Source organism: Astatotilapia calliptera, chromosome 1, assembly GCF_900246225.1.
Source record: "Astatotilapia calliptera chromosome 1, fAstCal1.2, whole genome shotgun sequence".
Lineage (NCBI taxonomy): Eukaryota > Metazoa > Chordata > Actinopteri > Cichliformes > Cichlidae > Astatotilapia > Astatotilapia calliptera.
The window spans coordinates 10392761-10416250 of record NC_039302.1 but is presented as its reverse complement, the minus strand read 5'-3'; the positions used below and the strand labels follow the sequence as shown (position 1 = coordinate 10416250).

At 41.0% G+C, this 23490-nt stretch overlaps 1 protein-coding gene across 4 annotated transcripts in view; it reads left to right on the top strand.

Annotated features, from left to right (window-relative positions):
• Nucleotides 1-20133, top strand: part of map2k5 (mitogen-activated protein kinase kinase 5) — a 90171-nt gene extending 70038 nt beyond the window's left edge. For all 4 annotated transcript variants that reach the window (XM_026163258.1, XM_026163249.1, XM_026163231.1 and 1 more), the window contains one exon: nt 18188-20133. In XM_026163258.1, the coding sequence (XP_026019043.1) occupies nt 18188-18298 (111 nt within the window). In that variant the 3' untranslated portion in view covers nt 18299-20133. The remainder of the gene's footprint in view (nt 1-18187) is intronic.
• The last annotated feature ends 3357 nt before the right edge of the window (nt 20134-23490 follow it).

Below are 23490 nucleotides of genomic sequence, written 5' to 3'. Positions count from 1 at the left end.
AGGTCAGCCAGAAACCTTGAGGAAGGATTGAGACCTACTCCAGGAATAATTCATTCATTTCACTCCACTGGAGTCAGCATGAATAAATCAGGCTGTTGTTCAAGAGTCACATCATTCAGGTTCAAAATCAAGTTTTAAATTTGACCAGCTGACAAAAGAAACTAAGTGTGCGTGCGTGTGTGTGCGCGCGCATAAATCATTAGGACTCCAACACCTTGTAGAATTATCAGCTCAACCATTTTCCAAAATTAAAAACAAATCACTTGGTCAGTTTCACATGTTTTTATAAATTAAATTTTTCTTTCAGTCATCTACATGTACACTTACCATTTTCTGCAATATTATCGCTGCTCATTCAGGCTACATTAGGACACAGATCCCGTTGGGGTTTCATAAGGCAGGCATCCGGCATGAAAATGTGCTAAATTGAAGACTTTGAGCTACCCACTTATGAATAAGGGAGTAGGTAAAGGTAACTTTTTTTCTGGCTGCTTAACTTGCCTTTGGCACATTGTAGCTAATATTTTTACTCTAAAATGTTGAAATTTCTTGAATTCTTTTAGAAATAATTGACATAATCCAGGAATCAAGCTTGGCGGTGAATAACAGCAGCAACAAATTAGTTAATGGCATTTAAATTTAATGCTGAAAGGGCAGTGACCCTGCTGTAGTATATAAATAAGGGACAGGCATACAAGCCAAGTCAAATGGCTCCTTCCATTTGTGAACCTGACGATTGTCTTTAGTTCTAGCATCAGCACACAAAACTGTCAGTTTGTAAAGACTGCCTTTTAAGAGTTTTAACACTCGGGGTTTTCTGTGTGCTCGGATCAAGGACACTGACAGTTATGTCCCGAGAGAGGTGAGGCCTAAAGGTTTGTGTTGTGGGGATGGTGAGCTGGAGAGGGTAAATGCAGAGCTGCTAACAGATTGCATGTTCTCAGTCTCACACTAGAAAGAAGGAATATTGGGAAGTGTTGGCTGTACAGGGACTTCATGCTTCCATCCAAAAATGAAGCTCAACTTGATGTTTTTGTGATCTTCTGCTCAGAACATTTTGTTATGTGAACCAAACTTTTATGGTTTATCTGTCGCAAAGGCAGATGTATTTGTATGTTTTTGATTTATTTTTTCTCTTTACCTGAATGCATAGTTGGCTCATCCTTTGATATGTCATTTCTCATTCACATAAGGAAGATTATAAGTATTTTACAGTCTTTGTGGTTTTCTGACAGGGGTTGCATTAAATATCAGATTCTTGTCAGACATTACCTTTACGTTACTTTACAACCTGCCTGGCTGAACACTCGGTTTTCATTCGCTACAGGGCGTCCGTTAATCTTTGATAAAAAGACGCCTACTGAAGGTGTAGTTGCAGGTTTGACTGTCAAAGTGTAGTTAATTTGACTAGTGTGATCGCTGTGTCTTGCCCAGGTGCGATTAATTGAGTCATGTTTTCCAAGCGTGCCTTTCAATTGTCGGACAGCGTGAGCACAGGCTAGCAGTGGAGCGGGGAGGCGGGTCAGTCGTGCTCGGAGACGCTGCAAGGCGCCCATCGCTCTCTATGAGTACACCCTCAGTAGCTGTTAGTGAAACTGTCTCTTGCTGGCTCAGTCATTAAGTGGATAAGTGTAGCAATAGCAACACAATGCTGGAATTAAAGAGCCAGTTCCTTTGTATATTTTCCTTTTTAATATTTTCAGTTTACCTCAGTTTACCTGTTGTATTTTTCTGTGTAATAATTAAACTAGTCAAAGTATAATAATGTTTTGCTTGGTGAGGGGGGGTTTGATTTGGGCCATTAAGAATGAACTGGAGCTCCAAGGAAGATGCCCTGTGTCTGTATTCTTTACTGTTTAGAGGAAAAACTAAACGGCTCTTTGTTCAGTCGTGTATTTATACATGCGGCGTGTCTTTAAGAAAAATATTATTTGTTTCCTAGTTTAACGAGATTCTCTCCACCCGTGAGGTTGAAGTGCTTTTCTGATTTTTAATTTCAGTTTTTTCTTTTTAATATTTTGCTTTTCAGCAATAACACATTTTTCTATTTTATGATTTCCTTTCTCGGTCACTTTTTTTTTCCCCATCCTGTGTTTTTTTTGGAGGTGGTGGTTGTAACTCACTTTCATCCCTTTTCCCATCAGTGTTTCTTTTTTGTCACTCCTCCTATATTCCTACTGTGCCCCACTTCTTTCATATTCATACTGTGATCCTTGTGCTCTTTTTCAAATTTTCACAGTTCTCCGTTTTCTATATTTGTCTCGCTCCATCCCACTCATCTTTCCTTTACCTATATTTTGTCCTCCTGTAGGCCTTCTTTCTGTGCCCATGATGAACTGAGATATAAGGTCATGGTTGCCTGCCTTTGTGACACCAGCCTGCTGATTGTCTTTCTCTTTTCTCTTCTTTAGTCCCTTTTTCCTCCCCACCTCTCATGCTGCCTCTCCATTCCCCAAGCCTCCTGAGTGCATTAAAACTCTTTGCCTATTCTATCTGTATGTTAATGCACCCAGCCATCGGTCCCCCCTTTCTCTTTTCTCTGCTCCACTATTTACTCTCACTTCTTATCTGTGGAAGGTAATGCAGGAAATGCACACAATAGTGTAGACACTGAACAAATAATGTTTTGTGACCATACAAAGTGACATAGTAGCTCCAGTTTGCTCATCAGGTTTCAGCATGTGGTTTCTCTAATCACTGGTGTAGCTTTTACTGACATTATTGTCACTGGGATTTTATCCTATTAGATGTTCTTAAAAAGGCTGCCGTTTGATTGTGTGCCTGCTCGTAGGTTACATCCCTGAAGCTCGGGTTATGTCTGTTATATACTTGACGCTTTGCGCATGAAACTGTCTTCTTCTATTAGGCAGCTTTATCATTGCACAGTGTAAGAAAAAAGCTTTTTAAATGGTTCATGCTATGATCCCAACGTGACCAAAGGAAGCGCAGTGTTTTGATTACACTACCAAAGAAAAAAGGCGAAGTTAACAGAAGCTAATGGGAACAGAAGTAGTATAAGTGTGTCCTTCATTTTTATTATTATCTGGTGAACCGTAGGGCATGTTTTAAACATCAATCCAATTAATCACTGGTCACTTTGTGTTCGACTGCTCATTAATGCAAGTATCTAATCAGCCAACCACTCTGCAGAAACTCATGCATTCAGACATGTAGACATGGTCAAGGCGACCCGCTAAAGTTCAAACTGAGCATCAGAATCGTGTAGATGGTAAATGGACTCGTTCTTATATAGCGCTTCTCTACTCTGCTTGAGGACTCAAAGCGCTTCATATAGCGTGCCTCATTCACCCATTCACATCCACTCATACAACCACTTTTTTTCCAGCATGTAAGTGCTTTCTATCTAATATTCACACACGCTCATTCTCTGATGAAAGGATCAGAGATCTTGCCAAAGGATACTTAGCATGCAGACTGAATACTGGATAACTGCTCTACTGTCCATCACAATGGGCAAGAAACTTGTTTTTAAGTGACCTGGCTGGTAGTGCCAGACAGGATCGTCTGCATATTCTGGAAATCTGCTGGGATTTTCAGCACTTCCTTCTCAAGATTTAGAGATGGCAGTATTTAGACTAAGGTTTGAAAAACATAAAGCATCCAGTAAGCTACAGTTCTCTGGGTAAAAATGCTTCATTGATGTCAGAGAAGAATGGCCAGCGTGCTTCAAGCTGATAGGCTACAACAACTTAAATATCCATTTGTTTCAAAGGCATGCAGAAGAACATAAACAATAAACACATGAAACTTTGAAGCAGATAAGCTACAGTAATAGAATACTGTACCAGGAGACACGTTAGCTAAGAACAGGAAACTGAGGATATAATTCACCAAAATTAGTCAATAAAAGATTGGAAAACTGTTGCCTGGTTTGGCAACAGTCTCACTTTCTGTTGCTATGTTAGTATGGTAGGACTTGGCTTGAACAACATAAAAGCATAGCGCCAACCTGCCTTGTATCAACGGTTCAGGCTGGCATGTCAGTATGGACCAAAATCTGTGAGGAATGTTTCCATTACCTTGTTGGATCTATGCTGTGAACAATTAAAGCAGCTCTGAAGTTAAAACTGGGTCCAACCCAACACTAGCAAAGTGTAACTAATGTAGTGCCCGGTGGGTGTATGTTGAACAATAAGATAAATACTAAACAATATCAGTCTACCCAGTGACATCAGTGGGTTGTAATTTGATACATTTATTTATTAATTAAGACTAATGGACTTGATTTAATAAACTCGGGCTGAGGAATCTTTGTTCTTTAGTTAGAAAATCACACGATGAGCCATCAGAGAGGCAAGTGTGTGTGTTTTTTCTGTCCTCATACTGATGCATCTTTCATTGTGGACACCCAACCCTGTCGTCATAAGCTGAGTCAGTTAAGGAGACTTTCCATTGGCTCGCTCCCAGGACTTTGGCTGCCGGTATTTGGTGATGACCTGTGCCGGTCTGGGGTTTCTTGCTTTTGGTTCTGGCCTGGCTATTAAGCTGTGGAGCAAGAAAGAGTTGGTGAGGGTTTTAAGCATTTGCTTATTTCTGGGATTTACATGGACACAATATCATCATGCGTATCTGTTTCCTTGTTTTATGTGGTTAATTTGTGCATATGAGTGAAGAAAAACTAGAGCGATGATCCGGACAACCTTATGTTGTTTTTTCGGGATTTGATGGACATTTCATTTCTCCCTCCCCCTTCTCCCACTCCTTCGTTGTCCCTCGTTCCCCAGCCAGCAGCCTTCACGCAGCCTTTTAGCACCCTTGTCAAAGCAGTCCTCCTATTCTGCTTCTCTATTCATAGATGCACACACACACACGCACACAAATTTCATAGCCCCCTTTCAACCCCAGAGACACCAGATGAGCCCCTCAATTTTTTTCACAAAGAAAACCCCCTCTTGTCTCTGACCATCCTCAAATCTGGTTTGAACTTACACACACACACACACACACTCACACACACACTCACACAGAACCACAAACGCACCACAAAGACAGGAAGACACTAAATAAACTACGTTAAAATCACAGTTTGACCATTTGAATCAAAAACAGTGGATGTTTGTGATTTACTGTGACTAATTAATGGTAATCTGCCTACATCTACTTTGCTTTTTAGGTCCACTTCCCTCAGTTTTCTCATTGATTTCACTCTATTTTAACTCAGGTTAGACAGCTGGGAAAATGTGTTAACTGTAGTTGCATGCCTTGCACTTATCATGTGTGTTAAAACTTTGGAAACAGTTTTATCCTCCGAGGAATTGGCCTGTTAATGTTTACATTGTTGCATGTGCAAAAAGGATTTTCACATGCCCGCTTGTGTATCAAAGCACCTCTTTTGAGACCATGCCACCAGTGTCTCCTCCTCCCTAAACTTTTCTGTCTCCACCTTCCCCTCCAAATGTTTTCGCATTTCCCCCTTGGGTGTTCACTGATGTAAACTCCATTTACACATACTCGGACTACAGTGCTTCAACTCAAGTCATTCAGACGTCAGCCAAGTCATTTTAAATGGTGGCTGAAGTCAGAGTAACATATAAATCAATATTTGGAGCTTGTATAATAAAAACAAAACATTATCCTTTTTAATATAACATTTCCTGATTTGACCTTTTTGTTTAGGTGTAAAAATAAGTTAGATAATAGTGAATGCTATTGTTTAACTTAATTGAAAGTTAAATGGACGTTTGTATCATTGATGTGAGGATTAGAGAGCAAGCTATCAGTTCAAAATGTAAAGTTAGTCATTCTTCATTCTTTTTCTCCCTTTTCAATATATCCCAGAATACTTCAAACGTTCTGGGAAAGTAATAGATTTTTCCCCTCATTTTCTCCAGTAGTGGACATTTATACTTTTTATATATATATATATATATATATATATATATATATATATATATATATATATATATATATATATATATATATATATATATATATAGCAGCTGGATAGCGTAGTGGTTAAACTACACGCCTTTGGAACAGAGGATCGCAAGTTCGATTCCTGCCTGGGGCGTCTGTATCCAGTAAGGGTCCTAAGGCTAGACCCCCTATGCTAAGCAAGCCTACCGCAGACATGAGCGAGACAGATAAATATGAAGGCATGCCGGCTCGGACGTCGCCCGGATCAACAAGGTCCGCGTCAGGTGTTGAGGAACCAGGGCACCCTGACGAAAAGTGGGCTACTGGAACAAGAAGGCATCGGTGGGCAAGGGACGAAAACAGGGCGTTGTTGGAATGCTACTACGCAAGTAACCCCGGCGGAAGGGGCTACATGAATAGGATGAGGGACCTATGGATTCTTCGATACCCAACATCCACAATGACGGCGAAACAACTAGTAGCTCAGTGTTCCAACATTCGAAAGAAGGGACTGCTCTCACAGCTAGAGATTGACGAGGTACAACACAAATGCTACGGCAAGGAGGAGTCAGGACGTGAAGTACCCTCAGAAGGTCTGCTAGATGATGTTAATGCAGCACTACGGGCAATACCTACAACCACGATTACCGACACTAACAAGCTGATCTACAATACGGCAGCAGTGATCAGTGAGATGCTTGGCTACAAGTTGAACAGCCACAAGGGGCAGTACCCTCCATGGAGAAGGAGGCTAGAGGGCAAGATCAAAGTAGCACAGAGAGAGGTTAGCCAACTAACGGAGTTGCAGAAAGGTGCGACGAATAAGGTGCCTAAGAAATACAGCAAGCTGTCCATACCTGAGGCCTTGGAAACTGCCAAGCAAAGACTCACAGCCTTGGCCAGCCGCTTGAGGAGGTACACCAGAGAGATAGAAGGCAGGAGAATAAACCAGCTGTTCTCCACAGAACCAGCAAAGGTGTACTCTCAGTGGCAAGGGAACAATAAGAGAACAGCACCACCAAGGCTGGAGACGGAGCAATACTGGAAGAGCATATGGGAGAAGGATGCAACCCATAACGGCAATGCTCAGTGGCTAGAGGATCTGAGGGCAGACCACAGCGACCTCCCTGAACAGGGTCCAGTAACCATCACAGTGGCAGATATCCAAGAAAGGGTCTCCAGTATGAAGAGTTGGACAGCACCAGGGCCCGACATGGTTCACGCCTACTGGCTGAAGAAGCTAACTGCACTCCACGAGCGTCTGGCAGCACAAATGAACCAGCTGCTAGTTAACGAGAGACACCCGGAATGGCTAACTGAAGGCCGGACGGTCCTGATCCCCAAGGACCCCAAGAAGGGACCGGTCCCCTCCAACTACCGACCAATAACCTGCCTCAGTACTACATGGAAGCTCCTGTCAGGCATCATATCGGCTAAGATGAACAGGCACATGGGTCAATACATGAGCGGGACACAGAAAGGAATTGGCAAGAATACCAGAGGCGCAAAACACCAGCTACTGGTAGACAGAACAATCAGCCGAGACTGCAAGACCAGACTGACCAACCTGTGCACTGCCTGGATTGATTACAAGAAGGCCTATGACTCAATGCCCCACAGCTGGATACTGGAATGCCTAGAATTGTACAAGATCAATGGGACCCTAAGAGCCTTCATCAGGAACTCAATGGGGATGTGGCGTACAACACTAGAGGCCAACTCCAAGCCCATAGCACAAGTCACCATCAAGTGCGGGATCTACCAAGGAGATGCTCTGTCCCCACTGCTGTTCTGCATAGGCCTGAACCCCCTCAGTGAGATCATTAACAAGACTGGCTACGGATACCGACTACGGAACGGAGCAGTTGTCAGCCACCTCCTGTACATGGATGACATCAAGCTGTATGCCAAGAGTGAACGAGACATCGATTCACTGATCCACACTACCAGGCTATACAGCAATGACATTGGAATGTCGTTCGGACTGGAGAAGTGTAGTCGGATGGTAACAAAGAGAGGGAAGGTAGTCAGAACTGAGGGGATTGAACTACCAGAAGGCAACATTGCAGACATAGAGGACAGTTACAAGTACTTGGGGATCCCGCAGGCGAATGGGAACCATGAAGAGGCCGCTAGAAAAGCTGCAACCACCAAGTACCTGCAGAGGGTCAGGCAAGTCCTGAGGAGTCAGCTGAATGGTAAGAACAAGATCCGGGCCATCAACACGTACGCCCTGCCCGTGATCAGGTACCCTGCTGGGGTAATAGGCTGGCCAAAGGAGGAGATAGAAGCCACTGACATAAAGACAAGAAAGCTCCTTACCATGCATGGAGGGTTTCACCCCAAGTCCAGCACCCTGAGGCTGTACGCTAAGCGGAAGGAAGGGGGCCGGGGACTGGTGAGTGTCAGCACCACAGTCCAGGATGAGACAACGAACATCCAAGAATACATTGGGAAGATGGCCCCAACTGACCGAGTGCTCAGTGAATACCTCAGGCAGCAGAAACCCAAGAAAGAGGAGGTAGACGAGGAACCATCATGGAAGGACAGGGCCCTGCACGGTATGTACCACCGGCAGATAGAGGAGGTGGCTGATATCCAGAAATCCTACCAGTGGCTGGACAAAGCTGGACTGAAAGACAGCACAGAGGCACTAATCATGGCAGCACAAGAACAAGCTCTGAGCACAAGATCCATAGAGGCTGGGGTCTATCACACCAGGCAAGACCCCAGGTGCAGGCTGTGTAAAGATGCCCCAGAGACAATCCAGCACATAACAGCAGGGTGCAAGATGCTAGCAGGCAAGGCATACATGGAACGCCATAACCAAGTGGCCGGCATAGTGTACAGGAACATCTGTGCGGAGTATAACCTGGAAGTCCCGAGGTCAAAATGGGAGATGCCCCCAAGGGTGGTGGAGAATGACCGAGCTAAGATCCTGTGGGACTTCCAGATACAGACGGACAAAATGGTGGTGGCTAACCAACCGGACATAGTGGTGGTAGACAAACAGAAGAAGACGGCCGTAGTGATCGATGTAGCGGTTCCGAATGACAGCAATATCAGGAAGAAGGAACACGAGAAGCTGGAGAAATACCAAGGGCTCAGAGAAGAGCTCGAGAGGATGTGGAGGGTGAAGGTAACGGTGGTCCCCGTGGTAATCGGAGCACTAGGTGCGGTGACTCCCAAGATAGGCGAGTGGCTCCAGCAGATCCCGGGAACAACATCGGAGATCTCTGTCCAGAAGAGCGCAGTCCTGGGAACAGCTAAGATACTGCGCAGGACCCTCAAGCTCCCAGGCCTCTGGTAGAGGACCCGAGCTTGAAGGATAAACCGCCCGCAGGGGCGTGCTGGGTGTTTTTTATATATATATATATATATATATATATATATATATATATATATATATATATATATATATATATAAACTCTGTATATAATGTCTCATAATCCAGTTTATTCATGAAAGTACCTGTGCTTTATTATAACATGTTGATTTGTACTGGACTCTTATTATTAGATTGTATGAGAAATATCCTAGAGAGACCACTCTGGTTTGTAAGTCATAGTACTTCATTTCCCATGCACCTTCAGTTGTATCTGCCTGTTGTACTTAACGGCACTAACGGGTTACTAGCTCTGAGTGTGAATCCTGGCTACTGATTTGGTTACTTAGTTGGAAACTCAGACATGAGACTGACACTGTCACTCTTTTTTTTTTTTTTTTTTTTTTTAAACATTATTTGGTGGATATTTGAAGAACAGCAGGTTCTCTTGACAGTAACATTAAATATGTATATTATTGTGTTTTGAGGTCACATGCCACTGTAACAGTGTAGCTTTCTCTGGGAACTAAAATTGGTGCACACATGCCCACACACTGGCCATTCATACACTCACCCAGGCAGTTTCCAAAGGGAGCTAGTGATTAGCATGCAAATCTGTAAAGTCCCAGTTATTCTACCTACCTCTTTACCCTTCTCTCTTACTCACTCACACACACACACACACACACACACACACACACACACACACACACACACACACACACACACACACAGTGTTTTTTCCAACACTATTCTAATGAGGTGATGACCAGTCTCTTGTTATAATTGCCTCAAACTCCTTTTAATTTCTTCTGAGCGTATTAATCATACATTGAGTTATTTAAAATCGCATAAATTAATCTTAGATTAAACAGACCCTTCAAAGGCTTCAAACAATTAAAGAGTTAGGTAGTATTTCCCCTGGGTGTAGGCCATTTCTTTTTGAGCGGAGCAGTTGCAGGTGATTATCCCAGTTTGATATGGCCAGACGGTGATTAATGCAACTTTTAAATGAGTCCTTCCCCCAGCTCACCTCTGTCCATGCTCTGCTACAGCAGAAAGTCAGACACCTTCAGTGACCTGACTAAGAAGCACTTGTTCACTCTGTGTTTAGAAACTCTTCCCTCACAGGTTTCATACTTCGTTTAAGCTGCAGAGTTTTAATTATTAGACAGCCGTGTAGAAGTGCACCAGACCAAGTGCACGTGCAGTACATTCAAAATGACATATGCCAGATTGATATAACGGTCATTAGGTTAATGTAGGGTTTGTTTATTTTCTTAGGCATGTGAGCAGTCTGGCAATAAACATTTTGTCTCCAAAAATATTATATTGAACTTCTTGAAGTCTTGTGCTTTATTTTTACTTCTGCTCACAGCTCATAGATATGCTGCATGTGACAAAGAACTCACTAAAGGCTTTTTAATTAGACTATCTGCTGTGGTTCCTATTGGTTCAGATCCTTTAAATTTGATTGGAGGGGTCTAGTCACTCAAAAATGCTATTATATTTATTTAGGCTGCCTCTGATGATCTCAAGTGCCAGTGACTTAATTTTGATGCTTTAGGCCTAAGATAATGAGAAATATCTCATAATAGACTGAGCACTTCAGCATTTAAACAATGCTACTGCATGTAATATTCAATACTGAACAATAACTTAAGTCTTTTTCAAGGAAGCAATTTTTGTTCAGTTTCCATAAAAGCCTCATTTTTATAGATTTAATACGACTGGGGAGAACATAAGGTTTAAGGCCTGGGCAAGTTTGAAACCACAATGTAAAACTGTGGAGGACAAAAAACAAAAACCATGTATCATTTATCCGGCTCCTAATTTTGTAAATTCTGCACTCAGCTTTGGAGTCTCCAGTGTCATTGAAATGCAACCAGATGCTGCTCGTTTTACATTTTCGCTTTTTCATTTGTTCACTTTTTCCTGACACGCTTGCATTTAAATCGCAATTGCCTGACTCAAACGTATCCGCAGGCAGGATATAATTGTATCCAGCCAGCAGGCTGTACGTTTGACTCCCCTGCTTTACAGTGTGAAGTGTACTCGGAGTACTTATTTTTTGGATTATTGCTGTTTTTAAATATAATAAAGCCAACGAGTATGTTGGTACAGTGGTTAACGTTGTTCCCTCACCGTAAGAAGGTTCTAGACTATATGGGCAAAAGTTCTGGTCCACATACAAATCATACCTACGGTAACGGCTCAGCCATAGAGACCCATGCTATGAAGCTCCTGCTGCACAGTATTTGTGCTGATGTTAATGCCAAGCATTTCTGACTTTAACACACTATGTGCCTCAGCACCCTGCAACATGCTTTGTGCTACATGATGTGCCACTTTGTGTCTGAGTTGCTGTGGTTCCTAAATACTTCCATTTTGCAATAACGCAACATACAGCCGATCATGGGATGTCTAACGGAAAAAAATTCACAAATTGATTTGCAGCGACTTTCTATTACAGTAAACACACTCAAATTCAGTAAGCTCTTCAAAACAAGACTTCTTATTTTCAAAGGATGCAATCAAGCACCCAACCATATCTGCCTGTTTGATTTTATACACCTGTGGCAATGGGACTGAAAACACGTGAAATATAAGGTTAAGAGGTGTGGCCCAATACTCTTATCCATGATGGATCCTGCTGCAGGGCTGGGGCCTGTCTGTGTGAAGTTTGCATGTTCTTGCTTTGTCTTTGTGGTTTCAGTTCAATTCAGTGTTATTTATACAGCACCAAAACACAACAACAGTCGCCTCAAGGAGCTTTATATTGTAAGTTAGACTCTACAATAATACAACAGAGAAAATCCCAAAAATCATATGACCCCCTTTTGAGAAACGCTTTGGCAACAGTGGGAAGGAAAAACTTCCTTTTAACAGGAAGAAACCTACAGCAGAACCAGGCTCAGGGAGGGGCGGCCATCTGCTGGTTGGGGTGAGGGGAAGTAGACGGGACAGAAGACATGCCATGGAAGGGAGCTTGAGATTGATAACAAGTACGATTCAATGCAGAGAGGTCTATTAACACAAGAGTGATAAAGGTGACTGAAGAAGAAACACCTCAATGCGTCATGGGATTCCCACAGTAATCTACGTCTATTGCAGCATAACTAAGGGAGGATTCAGGGTCACCTGATCCAGCCCTAACTATATGCTTTAGCAAAAAGGAAAGTTTTAAGTTGTCTCCCAAATCCAAACTGGAAGCTGGTTCCATATAAGAGGGGCCTGAAAGCTGAAGGGTCTGCCTCCCGTTCTACTTTAAAATACTCTAGGAACCACATGTAAGCCCGCAGTCCAAGAGCGACGTGGGATTTACATGGACACAGGAAGCCAATGAAGGAAAGCCAGTACAGGAGAAATATGCTCTCTCTTTCTAGTCCCTGTCAGTACTCTTTCTGCAGCATTTTGGATGAACTGAAGGCTTTTCAGGGAGTTTTTAGGACATACTGATTATAACAAATCACAGTACTCCAGCGTAGCAGTAATAAATGCATGACTAGTTTGTCAGCGTCAATCTGAGACAGAATATTTCAAATTTTAGAGATATTGTGCAAATGGAAGAAAGCAGTCCTACATATTTGTTTAATATGTGGATTGAAGAACATATCCTGGTCAAAAATGACTCCAATATTTCTCACAGTGTTACTGGAGGCCAAGGTAATGATCCAAGAATCTGGTTAGATATCATATTTCTGAGATTTTTAGGGCCGAGTACAATAACCTCAGTTTTATCTGAATTAAGAAGCAGAAAGTTAGTGGCCATCCAGGTCTTTATGTCTTTAAGACATTCCTGCAGTTTAACTAATTGGTGTGTGTTATCTGGCTGCAAGGATAGATAAAGTTGGGTGTCATCTGCATAGCAGTGAAAATGTATGCTATGTCTTCTGATGATGCTGCCTAAGGGGAGCATGTATAATGTAAACAGAATTGGTCCTAGCACTGAACTCCATAATTAACCTTATTGTGTGAAGAGGACTCTCCATTTACATGTACAAATTGGGCTCTATTAGATAGATTCAAACCATTACAGTGCAGTACCTGTAATGCCTACAGTATGCTCTAATTGCTCTAATAATAAAAATATTATGGTTTACAGCATAGGTGTCAAACTCTGGCCCGCGGGCCAAATTTGGCCCGCAGCCTAATTACATTTGGCCCGCAAAGCCATACCAAATTACTATTAGAGCTGGCCTACTGGTATTATACAGGCAATATATATAATGTTTAGTATTAAGCTTTGCTTGTTCCATATTCAGTTTTTCAGCAAAACGTGTTTGAGTCCATAAGAAGAGATTCGTTCTTATATCTGGAGGAAGATTTTTTTTTTTTCAATAAATATTAATGTTAGCCCGCAACTTTGTTCCAGTTTTGAATTTTGGCCCACTGTGTATTTGAGTTTGACACCCCTGGTTTACAGTATTGAACGCTGCCTAAGGTCTAGCAGGACAAGCACAGAGATGAGTCCACTGTCAGAGGCCATGAGAAGATCATTTGTAACCTTCACTCAAGCTGTTTCTGTGCTGTGATGAGCTCCGAAACCTGACTGAAACTCTTCAAATAAACCATTCCTCTGCAGATGATCTGTTGTCTGTTTTACAACTACTCTTTCAAGGATTTTTGATATGAAAGGAAGGTTGGAGATAGGTCTATAATTAGCTAAGACCGCTGGGTCAAGAGATGACTTTTTAAGTAACACCAGCTTGGAAGACAGTGGTACATGGCCAATTATTATAGATCAGAAGAAGAAATTTTATTTAAAAGCGCCTTTCAAGAAACCCAAAGACAGTAAATAGTAGAATAAGACACATCGTAGAACAATGATAAAACAAAGAACAATTTTAAAAAAACACAAGATAAAATAAACAAACAATGAGTTCACAGATTGTTCAGTTCACAGGTTGATCATATTTAAGATTGAAGGATTAATTAATGGCAGGATTTCTTTGAGCAGTCTTGTAGGAATGGGGTGTAAAAGACACGTTGATGGTTTGGAGGAAGTCATTACTGAAGTTAACTCCGAAAGATCAATTGGAGAAAAAGATTCTAAATAAATATCAGTGGTACTGCATGTACCATAATGTTAGAATGAATGGCTTTTTGTCAGCCTGGCTACAGCGCTGAAGAGAAACCTATGGTTGTTCTTATTTTCTTCAATTAATGAGGAATACAAAGATGTTCTAGCTTTACAGAGGTTTTTTTTTTTTTTTTTTAATCAAGCAGCAAATTAATTTTCCAGGCTAAATGATGATCTTCTAAATTTGTGATACGCCATTTCCTCTCCTGCTTAAGCGTTATCTGTTTCAAGTACTTCCTATTTGAAGGTCTCTTTTTAACAGGAGCTACAGTATCGAGAGTCATATGTAATAAAGAAGTAGAATTTTTAACAAGATAATCGACTTCTATGGGAGTAGCGTTCAGGTAGCTGGTCTGCTCCTTATTCTAAATTTAAACGTTTTCAGGAAAGCATCAGATTCTCACTAGGTTCCCAGTTCAAAGACATGTATGTTAGGTTAATTGGTGTAGGTGTGAATGTGGGAGTTCGTGGTTGTCTGTCTCTGTGTGTGTTAGCCCAGTGTTGGGCGGATGACCTGATCAGAACATTTGTCAGCTGTTTTTTTGTGTAGGATTAAATGTTCAGATTTAGGTTCAAACTTGACCATGGAAACAGTTTACTCGCTCTCCTTGAACTTTTGATGTTTAGTTTTATTTTCTGGACTTCCTGTGATGTCTTGTATACACTGTTCAGTTCTTTTTTCCTCATTTTAATCATAATTCATCTATTTCTTGGGTGTGATGGGATGTGATGACAGAAAAGAGGCTAAAAGAGCACTGTGAGAAGTACCTTCATCGAGGTCAAATTCCAGCAGATGTCTCTGGCCTTTAGGGTTAATTTCTAGAGTGGAGGTTGGAGCCTGATTTTAAAAACATTACTCAGGACTTCCTTCTTTATTTCTGTATCACTCCCTCTCTACTGAGGGAAGGAAGAATGATTGATGAGATGGGTATTCAGCACATAGGGGCACCCAGGAGCGTCCACTCCGCCCGTCTCATACTGACACACACACACACACACACGCACGCTTACAATGATATGAGAGTAATTAACCTCAGACTGTGTTAACCCCAGCTGGCCATTAGAAGGACAACAGGATTGATGGGACTCCCCCCTAGTCTTTAACAATCTCTACATTTTGTGCATGATTAAAACACACTGCAAAGTGTTTCCATTTTCTTTGAAGTGTTCACAAAGGAAACCGCAGCGAGCAGAGAAAGCAGAAAAGTCAAAAATCAAACAAATCCTGATACTGTCTTTTTTTTAAGTTATCACTTTATTCCCCCTCGGTGTGATTTTTATTTTTATGAACATAATTGTCACATATTTCCCCGTGTAACCACAAATAGACAAGAAGGCTCTCAGGAGGAAAAAAGTGGACCAGCCTGTCCTACTTTATCACTAATCTTATATTGTCTGCACCAGTTTGGGTGTTGCTGGCGGGTATTAAAGACCCCAGAAGAAACAGCTGACAACAACATTACTCACCTTGGAGTCACTTTCTGCCTCCAATTTGAATCACACTAGTCATGTTCTTTTCATATTGACAAGATTTGCATTTTGCTTTTGACCTGCAGCCCTGCAGATCAAGGAAATATAAATGTTAAAGTTTTATTTTTTTTAAAAAAATGTTCAGGTTGGCAAAGAAGGTAGAACTCACCTTGATGTTTTAAGGTCAAAATTAATAAGTGGCAGATTAAAATAAAATCACTGTAGCTGGCAATGTGTTCTGTTTATGTAACATTTTACGTAGATTTGGATACAAAGTTTGTGGGTTTGTGATGGTCACAAAGTGCAGTTAAGGACTCAATAACACAACCATAGAGACTCGTTGGCAACCACTTAGCAGCTCCTGGTCACTAGTGAAAGGTGTGTATTCACTGTTTCTTGGATCTGAGATTGGTCACAGATCGGGGTGCTGCAAACCAGTTGTGGGATTCATACTTTTCTCTAGCAACCAAAGGTTGCTAAGGGGATTGCTGACTGGGCTCTAGATGTGCATGACTTGAGAATGCAGGTTTATCCCTCTTGGTTGGTGATTGCCAGATTGGTGCCAGTAGGCCTCTGAGTCTGTGGGACTGATGCTTGAGGCAGACTGGGTCATGTTTTCCTGTGTAGGTATTTATGCTAGAAATCCAATTTGACTTGATGTTGGCCACAGAGACAGGTGGAGATCAATCCTGTTTAATTTCCTCATATATGAATGGGCAGAAGTCTCTTGTCAGCCCTTAGAAACATAGATGAAAGCATCATAGTTGCATTAACTCTTCAACCCTGTAAAGACTGTTGAGATTAACCCTTGAAGCTCTTCTGAATTTGAATTTGAACTTCTAAATTGGTTTCTGTCATATTTCAGGCCTGTTTATTGAACAAAATGACTTGGTTTCCATCAGAAGTTAGTGAGTGTGGTCTCTGCCTATGCAGTTACTCTTGGAAACCCGGAAACTATTCGAATGTTCATCAAATCGTGCCTTTATTGATATATACAGTACTCAGGGCATCAGATGTGGTCTTTATGGGGGAAGGATTGAAAGGTGAATAGATGTTTATACAGACAACATGCTGCTAACATGGCTGAAATCAAACTCTTCAGTAGTGGTACTATATTTAAGTGACGTTAAATATATCTTTTTTTTCTGTTGTTTTGTGTTAATCATTGGCTGATATACGTTATTGTCTCCTGTTATCCCAGATTCATTGACGTAGCTCCGTGAAAAAAAGCTGAGCGTGTGTCTTTGTTTTTTTGCTGAGATTGATCTTCTTACTTTGAACTCCTCCAAACGGCGTGCAACACTGACAGCTTCTTGTTGTTCACGACGGAAATCACTGAGATCAGTGTTGACAAGTTCATTTAAACCGGCCGGCCAGAGCGCTGTTTACCTAATTGGACATCTAGACACTCAAATAAAATTCCTGGTTAGTCCGAGTTGATTTGTCTCATTTGCAGCCTCCTCCCCTCTCACCTCTTGACCCTCTGTGACCTCTGCAACCTCTGGTCCACAGTCCTCCAGATGAGTCTGGTTACTGGGACCGCTGACATGTGACATCTCTGTTTAAGTCCTGCAGCAGTAACAAGTGAATGGTGCTGGAGTCTGACGGCTCGATGGGCTACAGGGTCGTGTTGGTGGGTTTCCCGAAGCACAAGAAGGCTTCAGAATTAGTCTTTATTTTTTTTTTGGAAAATGTGTTCAGAAGGAGCGTTCATGATTGGGCTGTGTTTCTGCCATGGCTGTCTTTTATTACAAAGCTCATCCCACATCCCGTTATGACTCACGTAGCTCATTAAACTTAAAAGATATTTGTTTGAAATGCTCTGACAAGCCATTACTTAAACGTTCTGTCTTTAAAACCAAATCTGTTGGACATTAATATTTAAGAGGGTTTTATGATGTTCCCGTTTAAGTTGTTTGCATTTTATCATTTTGTGAATCATGACTCAGATGCAAGTAGCTGCTACACCGTACACTTCGCATAAAGATGTAATAATGTTTGTGGCTCCAATCTGTTTGATAATAAAATAATATTGTAGAATGGGTGGAAACATTTGAGTTTTCTTTTCTTTTTTTTATGAGAAAGCTCATTACTTGTGTTTTTACAGCCACTTTAGTTCATTTTTTACCACATAGCAGTTATTATGAAGGTCATATATGTTGTATTTATTTTTATGTTTGTTAAAAAAGTGAAAAGTATGATTTACGATATAATCCAGTAAATTTTGTTGCAAAAAAAAAGTAAATTATTACTAGAACCTTAATTTAATTGTCTCATTTTGATTCCCAGCAGCCTTTATTTACTTACAAATACCTTTTTATTTTTTAAAATTTAACTTTGAGTCTTTAAATGTGCTCGCTTTGTTCTCCACAACCTTTTCTTAGATATTCTAAATAGAATCATTAAGCGCTTGTGTTTTTCCTTCATACAGGATCATCCCTTCATCGTACAGTATAACGATGGAAATGCGGAGGTGGTGTCGATGTGGGTGTGCCGCTGTCTGGAGGAGAGGCGAGCTCAGCTGGCTCAGGGACGCATGTGACTTCTTCCTGTCGGCAAACTGTGGTGGACCCGAACGTTTGATCCCAAACACACATCAAAGGATTCAGGGTCAAATACGTCCACGCACACTGGACAAGTACCTTATTATGAATGGACCGAAATCACTAGATGTTACTTTATCTGAACGATTCTTGATGTAACAGACACCCAGGAGCGCGCTCGCGTCCTTTAAACTGAATATTAATCTCTGCATCGACGGGTCTGCACCTGGAGATCCTTTCCATTTCAAGGGAATCCCAAAAAGCAGTGACCATTAAAGTCGGCTGATTTTAAAGCATCAGAGACGAAAAGAAACTTCAAAGAACAAGACTCGGGCGCGGGCAGAGTTACGCTCTGCGTCGATGATGGCATCCCAAATAGCCGTCTTGTGCTTTACTGTTGACAGCCCTCCCATGAATGTTAAGGTTTTTTGCCTGTGAGTAACTACCCATCTGTGTGCCTATTTTTCCAGTGCTATAATTTCTTACCTCAGCAAACTTGATTTGTCACTGCAATATCAAGACACCCCACCCCTACCCCCGAAAATGTACTTACTTTTAGCTCCTGGAGTTGAACATCTGCATAGAGTTTTTCCTGAACTGGTGAGGCTGAGTGTTATCTGCTATATTCTAGAAGCCATTAAGACTGAAGGAAAATGCAGCTAAAAGCATAATCTCCCCTTATAAAGCACCACTGTTTAAAATGCTCTTTTAGTCACATTGTGACCACTAAGTTACTTTAGAATAAAATGTCATGTATTATTCAGAATTAGACATTTCACTGGGTTGCCTAAGAGATCGCTTTATTTTGCTGTAAAGGGAAAATGTTAATGCAGTGTACTTGACACCAAAGACAATATAGACGGTGAATTATATTGATTTTTCATGAATGAGGCAAATGTAAGAGGCCGAGTGACTAAAATGAATTGTTTCAGAAAGGTTTTTATGAAATGTGTAATGCTTAAGTGCAATTAACCTGCATTGCTTCCCCGTATTCACAGTGAACGTAGCTTACAGTGGCGCAACCTGCACAGCGTGTGAATCGATGGAAACAAATGCAATGGGAAAAAACAAGCAAAACATGAGCCAGTGGTTAATTTTTTTATCAGTTCAACGCGGTTTCATCCTTTAAGTTGTAAATCAACAACCTTTATGAATGATCAGAAACTGAAAGTACATGTTTACTGAAGCGTCACAGATGGGTAATCGTGTTGTTCTTAATGTGGGAAATGCTGAAGGTTGCTGTGTTATTTAGTTTTGATCTGTTTGCACTTCATGTCAAAAATGGACAAACAATTAGCGACCGCAAAGCTCCGAACAGGCTGCTTACCTGTGCGTGGCATTCACGAATCCTCCTTTTTATTTCAGCACCCACGTTAGAGTAGCTGCACAGCCTGCATGAGACCTGCGTCTGATTGAACCTCCTCGTGTAACAAAATTAGGCTAATACTGCTCTTTCTCACTCATGGCGTTTGTGTCCACAGCACAAACGCTGTGGACATGCACAGTTTAAGGTTTGAGTCCATCATGTGGAGATAAGAGTAGCTGAGGTCAATCACAACAAGTCCAAGTACAACAGGTTTTTAAACCCATGTGACTGATGATTTTGTAAGTTTGGTGAAAATGTGCAGAAATCCATACTGGTGCATTTAAACTACAATTTAATTAATATTCATATTTGAGTATTTCTCACACACAAAAAGAATGAAAAAGCTAGAGATGGCACGATACCACTTTTTTATGTCCGATATCTGTCGATACCGATATAAATCCGATATAGCATATTTTATAATCAATAAAACGTTTTTTTTTTTAATATCTTGCTGCATTTTAAGTTAAACTCACCGTGGGAATGCTTTACAAACACTCAGAGATGCTTGCTTTACTTCTCTGGGATACCTTTCTCGGAGATTAAATGCCGGTTTGGAAGCACATAGCGAGGCTCCAAATGCTCAACCAGACCGCCTCCAGGTCTCGCACGCCACAGCCGCTCTATCACGTGACGCATATTCCTCCGACGTGCTACGGTTATGAGCTGGGTTACGCCATGTCGCAAGTTTTGTGAGGTGCTTTTGTGATAGTTAATGGACCGGATTACATTTTTTATTTCTCTCCAATATCTGATCCAGTAATTTAGGTCGGTATCGGACCGATACGTAATATGGGATCAGTCCATCTCTAGAAAAAACCAAAAATGTCTTGAAATACAGTGTAAGCTATGTACTCCATGCTTTCGGTACAGTCGCTGTACCGCAGCCGATGTTCCAGCTGTGAACATCAGACAAACACTGGACGTTTATGGAGTGGAAGTTGTGATTGCGCTCTCTTCTGATTCCCTTGAATTTTGTGTGGTCACACCTTAAATTATGTTTAATATCAGTTTAAATGATCTGGTATGAAAAACATGACATCACAGTGTGGTTTTTATTATTATTATTATTATGTTACAGCAGGTAAATCTTTTTTTAAGACATTTTTCTGCCTTTATTAAATGGAAACAGTTGAGACAGAACAGTTGAGGAATGATATGAAACAGCTGCGGTCAGAGTACTGCTCAGTTATTTTGTCACCATCATGAACTTCACGAGTCCTCCCACCATAAATCATTTATTGCCACTATTTGCCTGAAAAGCCTGCAAAAGGAAGTCCAACCTTTTACAAGTTTATTGTTGTTGTTATTGATGTTGGTTTTTTGTCTAGCTTAGTTTTTTAGAAGGAATGTCTGTGCAAGATGCCATTTATTTTCCTAAAGTCCTCACCACTCTTGTAAGTGGTGAAAAGTATAATATGAAGATGTTCCAGTTGCTGAAATGTCATCAATGGAGATTCTTCAATGGTTTCACAAGGAGTAGTATATGTTCTCTGCATTATAGTCTGTTTTTAAATCAGCACTTAATACTGTACATTGGTGGGACATCCACGTGATACTAGGCTGCCCTGTTGCTCATGAACATTGTTGTGGCATTTCTTGCAAAGCAAATGAAACCATGAAGATGGCAACATTTCATATTTCTGAACAGATGTGCACTGTGATGATTCAGAAATGGTCTCACAGACTTTTAAGCAAGAATATGTCATAAATTAAGAAGAAGAAAAAAAAGCTCCTCTCTCGCTCCGTTTCTCTTGTTTCCTCCTAAACTTCAGAACATAAAGTCAGTGATGAGCCCAGCAGAGACACTCGTGCTGTGATGTTGCTGTCTGACTATGGCCTTTCTGTAATTATCCATGTTGGCACATATTCCAGCCATAATAAATAAAATGTATTTAAACGGTAACTTGGCTACATGAGACTTTTTATTTGCACTTGACATTTGACTGTTGAAGGCTGCTGCTTCTCAGTCAGGGTTCTATTTTGAAGGAAAAACGAGGTGCATCAGTTTAAAGGTGTAGTTCTGTGTACTTTGATGATTTAACGCTTTAATATAAATATCCTTCTGACTTTTATCCAGCAATTATTTTTGGCAGCTTGTTTTTTTTTGGTTTTTTACTTTTCTGTTTCTGTGGAGGAATTGTAGATCTTTTCAAGTCTGGCTATGAAATATGAACGAACAAGCTGATCATAAAGTTAATTTGTGCAGCTAAAAAGCTACAGCAGTGGTCCATCTTCATGATGTGTGAAACATTAAGTACACTGAGTGTCTCTTGTTGAATTTAAGCAAACACCTCAACACATACCTTTACAAAGGCTGCAAGACTGTTTCATCACGCTACCGTCACCTGGTTGGACAACATGGCACAATGAAAATTAGTGCGACTGCATGCAATGAGCATCTCAGGGACTAGGCTTGCAATCACTCGCAGTCTGTTGTTGTCTACAAAGCAGATTTGGTGCTTTGGTGCAGGATGCACAAAGTTCAGAAACCTTGCTTTTATAAGAGAATAGAATCAGAAGAGACACGTAGCAGTTGTGCTTATTGGCAACCTGCTTGTATTTATAAATTGGACGACAATTATTTGCCAATCTGTCCCAGAGTGACTGCAGTCACTCCGAGTTGGACCACAGCTGTTTGGAGACAGGTTGCCTCCCACCAGGCAAACTATGCAATGCAACTCCACCTCTGAGCAACCAGCCGTTCACCGCAACTACGTGCAAGAAAAAAAATTTCAATGCAATGCAAAGACCCGGTCATCGCATTATTACTCTAATGTGATCGAGCCATTAGGCAGCCTGACGTCCCTAATAAACTGTCAACAGATGATAAAGCATAACTGGCCTGATTGTGTTTTTTATTCCAATTATAATACCTAGACATTAAAAGTCTTTAGGACGCGGCCCAAACTCTTCACGCGGTGTAAAGTATGTAAGAAAATGAGGCTTTCTTCATTAGGAGTTTGACATTTACACGTCTTGCCATAGAGTGACCCAAACCTGAAAGCACCCATCTCTCCTAAGTTCATTTATAATTTGCATTTCATAATTAATCTCAGTCAACCTTTAATTAACATCTGCTTTATTCTTGGTTATTAATTTGTGCCATAGCCTGGGAAAAGCAGCTCGGTGCAGACAAACGCAATCCCACAGAATGACTGTATTTAGATAACGTTTTTATTTTTCCTCTTAAAGCATCAAGGACATCCTCGACTTTCCTTTTCCTCAACTTAAAAAAAAAAACCCACATTCACGAAGGAGACCTTTGGATAACCCAGCACACCTTCTGCTTCTGATGTTAAACTTCATTACCTCCAAAACAAAAAGTTCTTATCTGTGCTGTAATCCCTTTGTAGTTTATTTGATGAGGAAAAGTAAAAACATGGATGTTTGCCGACAGAAGTCAAGACTTCCAACTGATCCTGATAGAACGATGATATTAATTAATTCATAATGTTTTCATAAAGCACACCAGTAAAAACAAAAGCCGGGAAATTTCTATGGTACAGTGCATTCATAAATACATCACTTCTGCCTTATAATGATACAAATGCTTAGATGTGAAGACTCTGGATCTGAAGAATGCGGTCATGAAAGACCTCCAAACAAGAATGTCACAGAATTTAAAATATACTAATGCAACCCAGAGCTCAGATAAATGCAATGCCGGTGGTGTTAGTGTGTTTTATTTCTGTTGTATGTCGTCTTCATGTAGTGACTGAACGAAGAGCAGTCTTCACTTAGACAAAAACCTTTTATGACATAAGAATTTGTATTTCCTTTTAACAGCCTGAAAAATCTGAAAGTGAAACATCTCAGCAACTA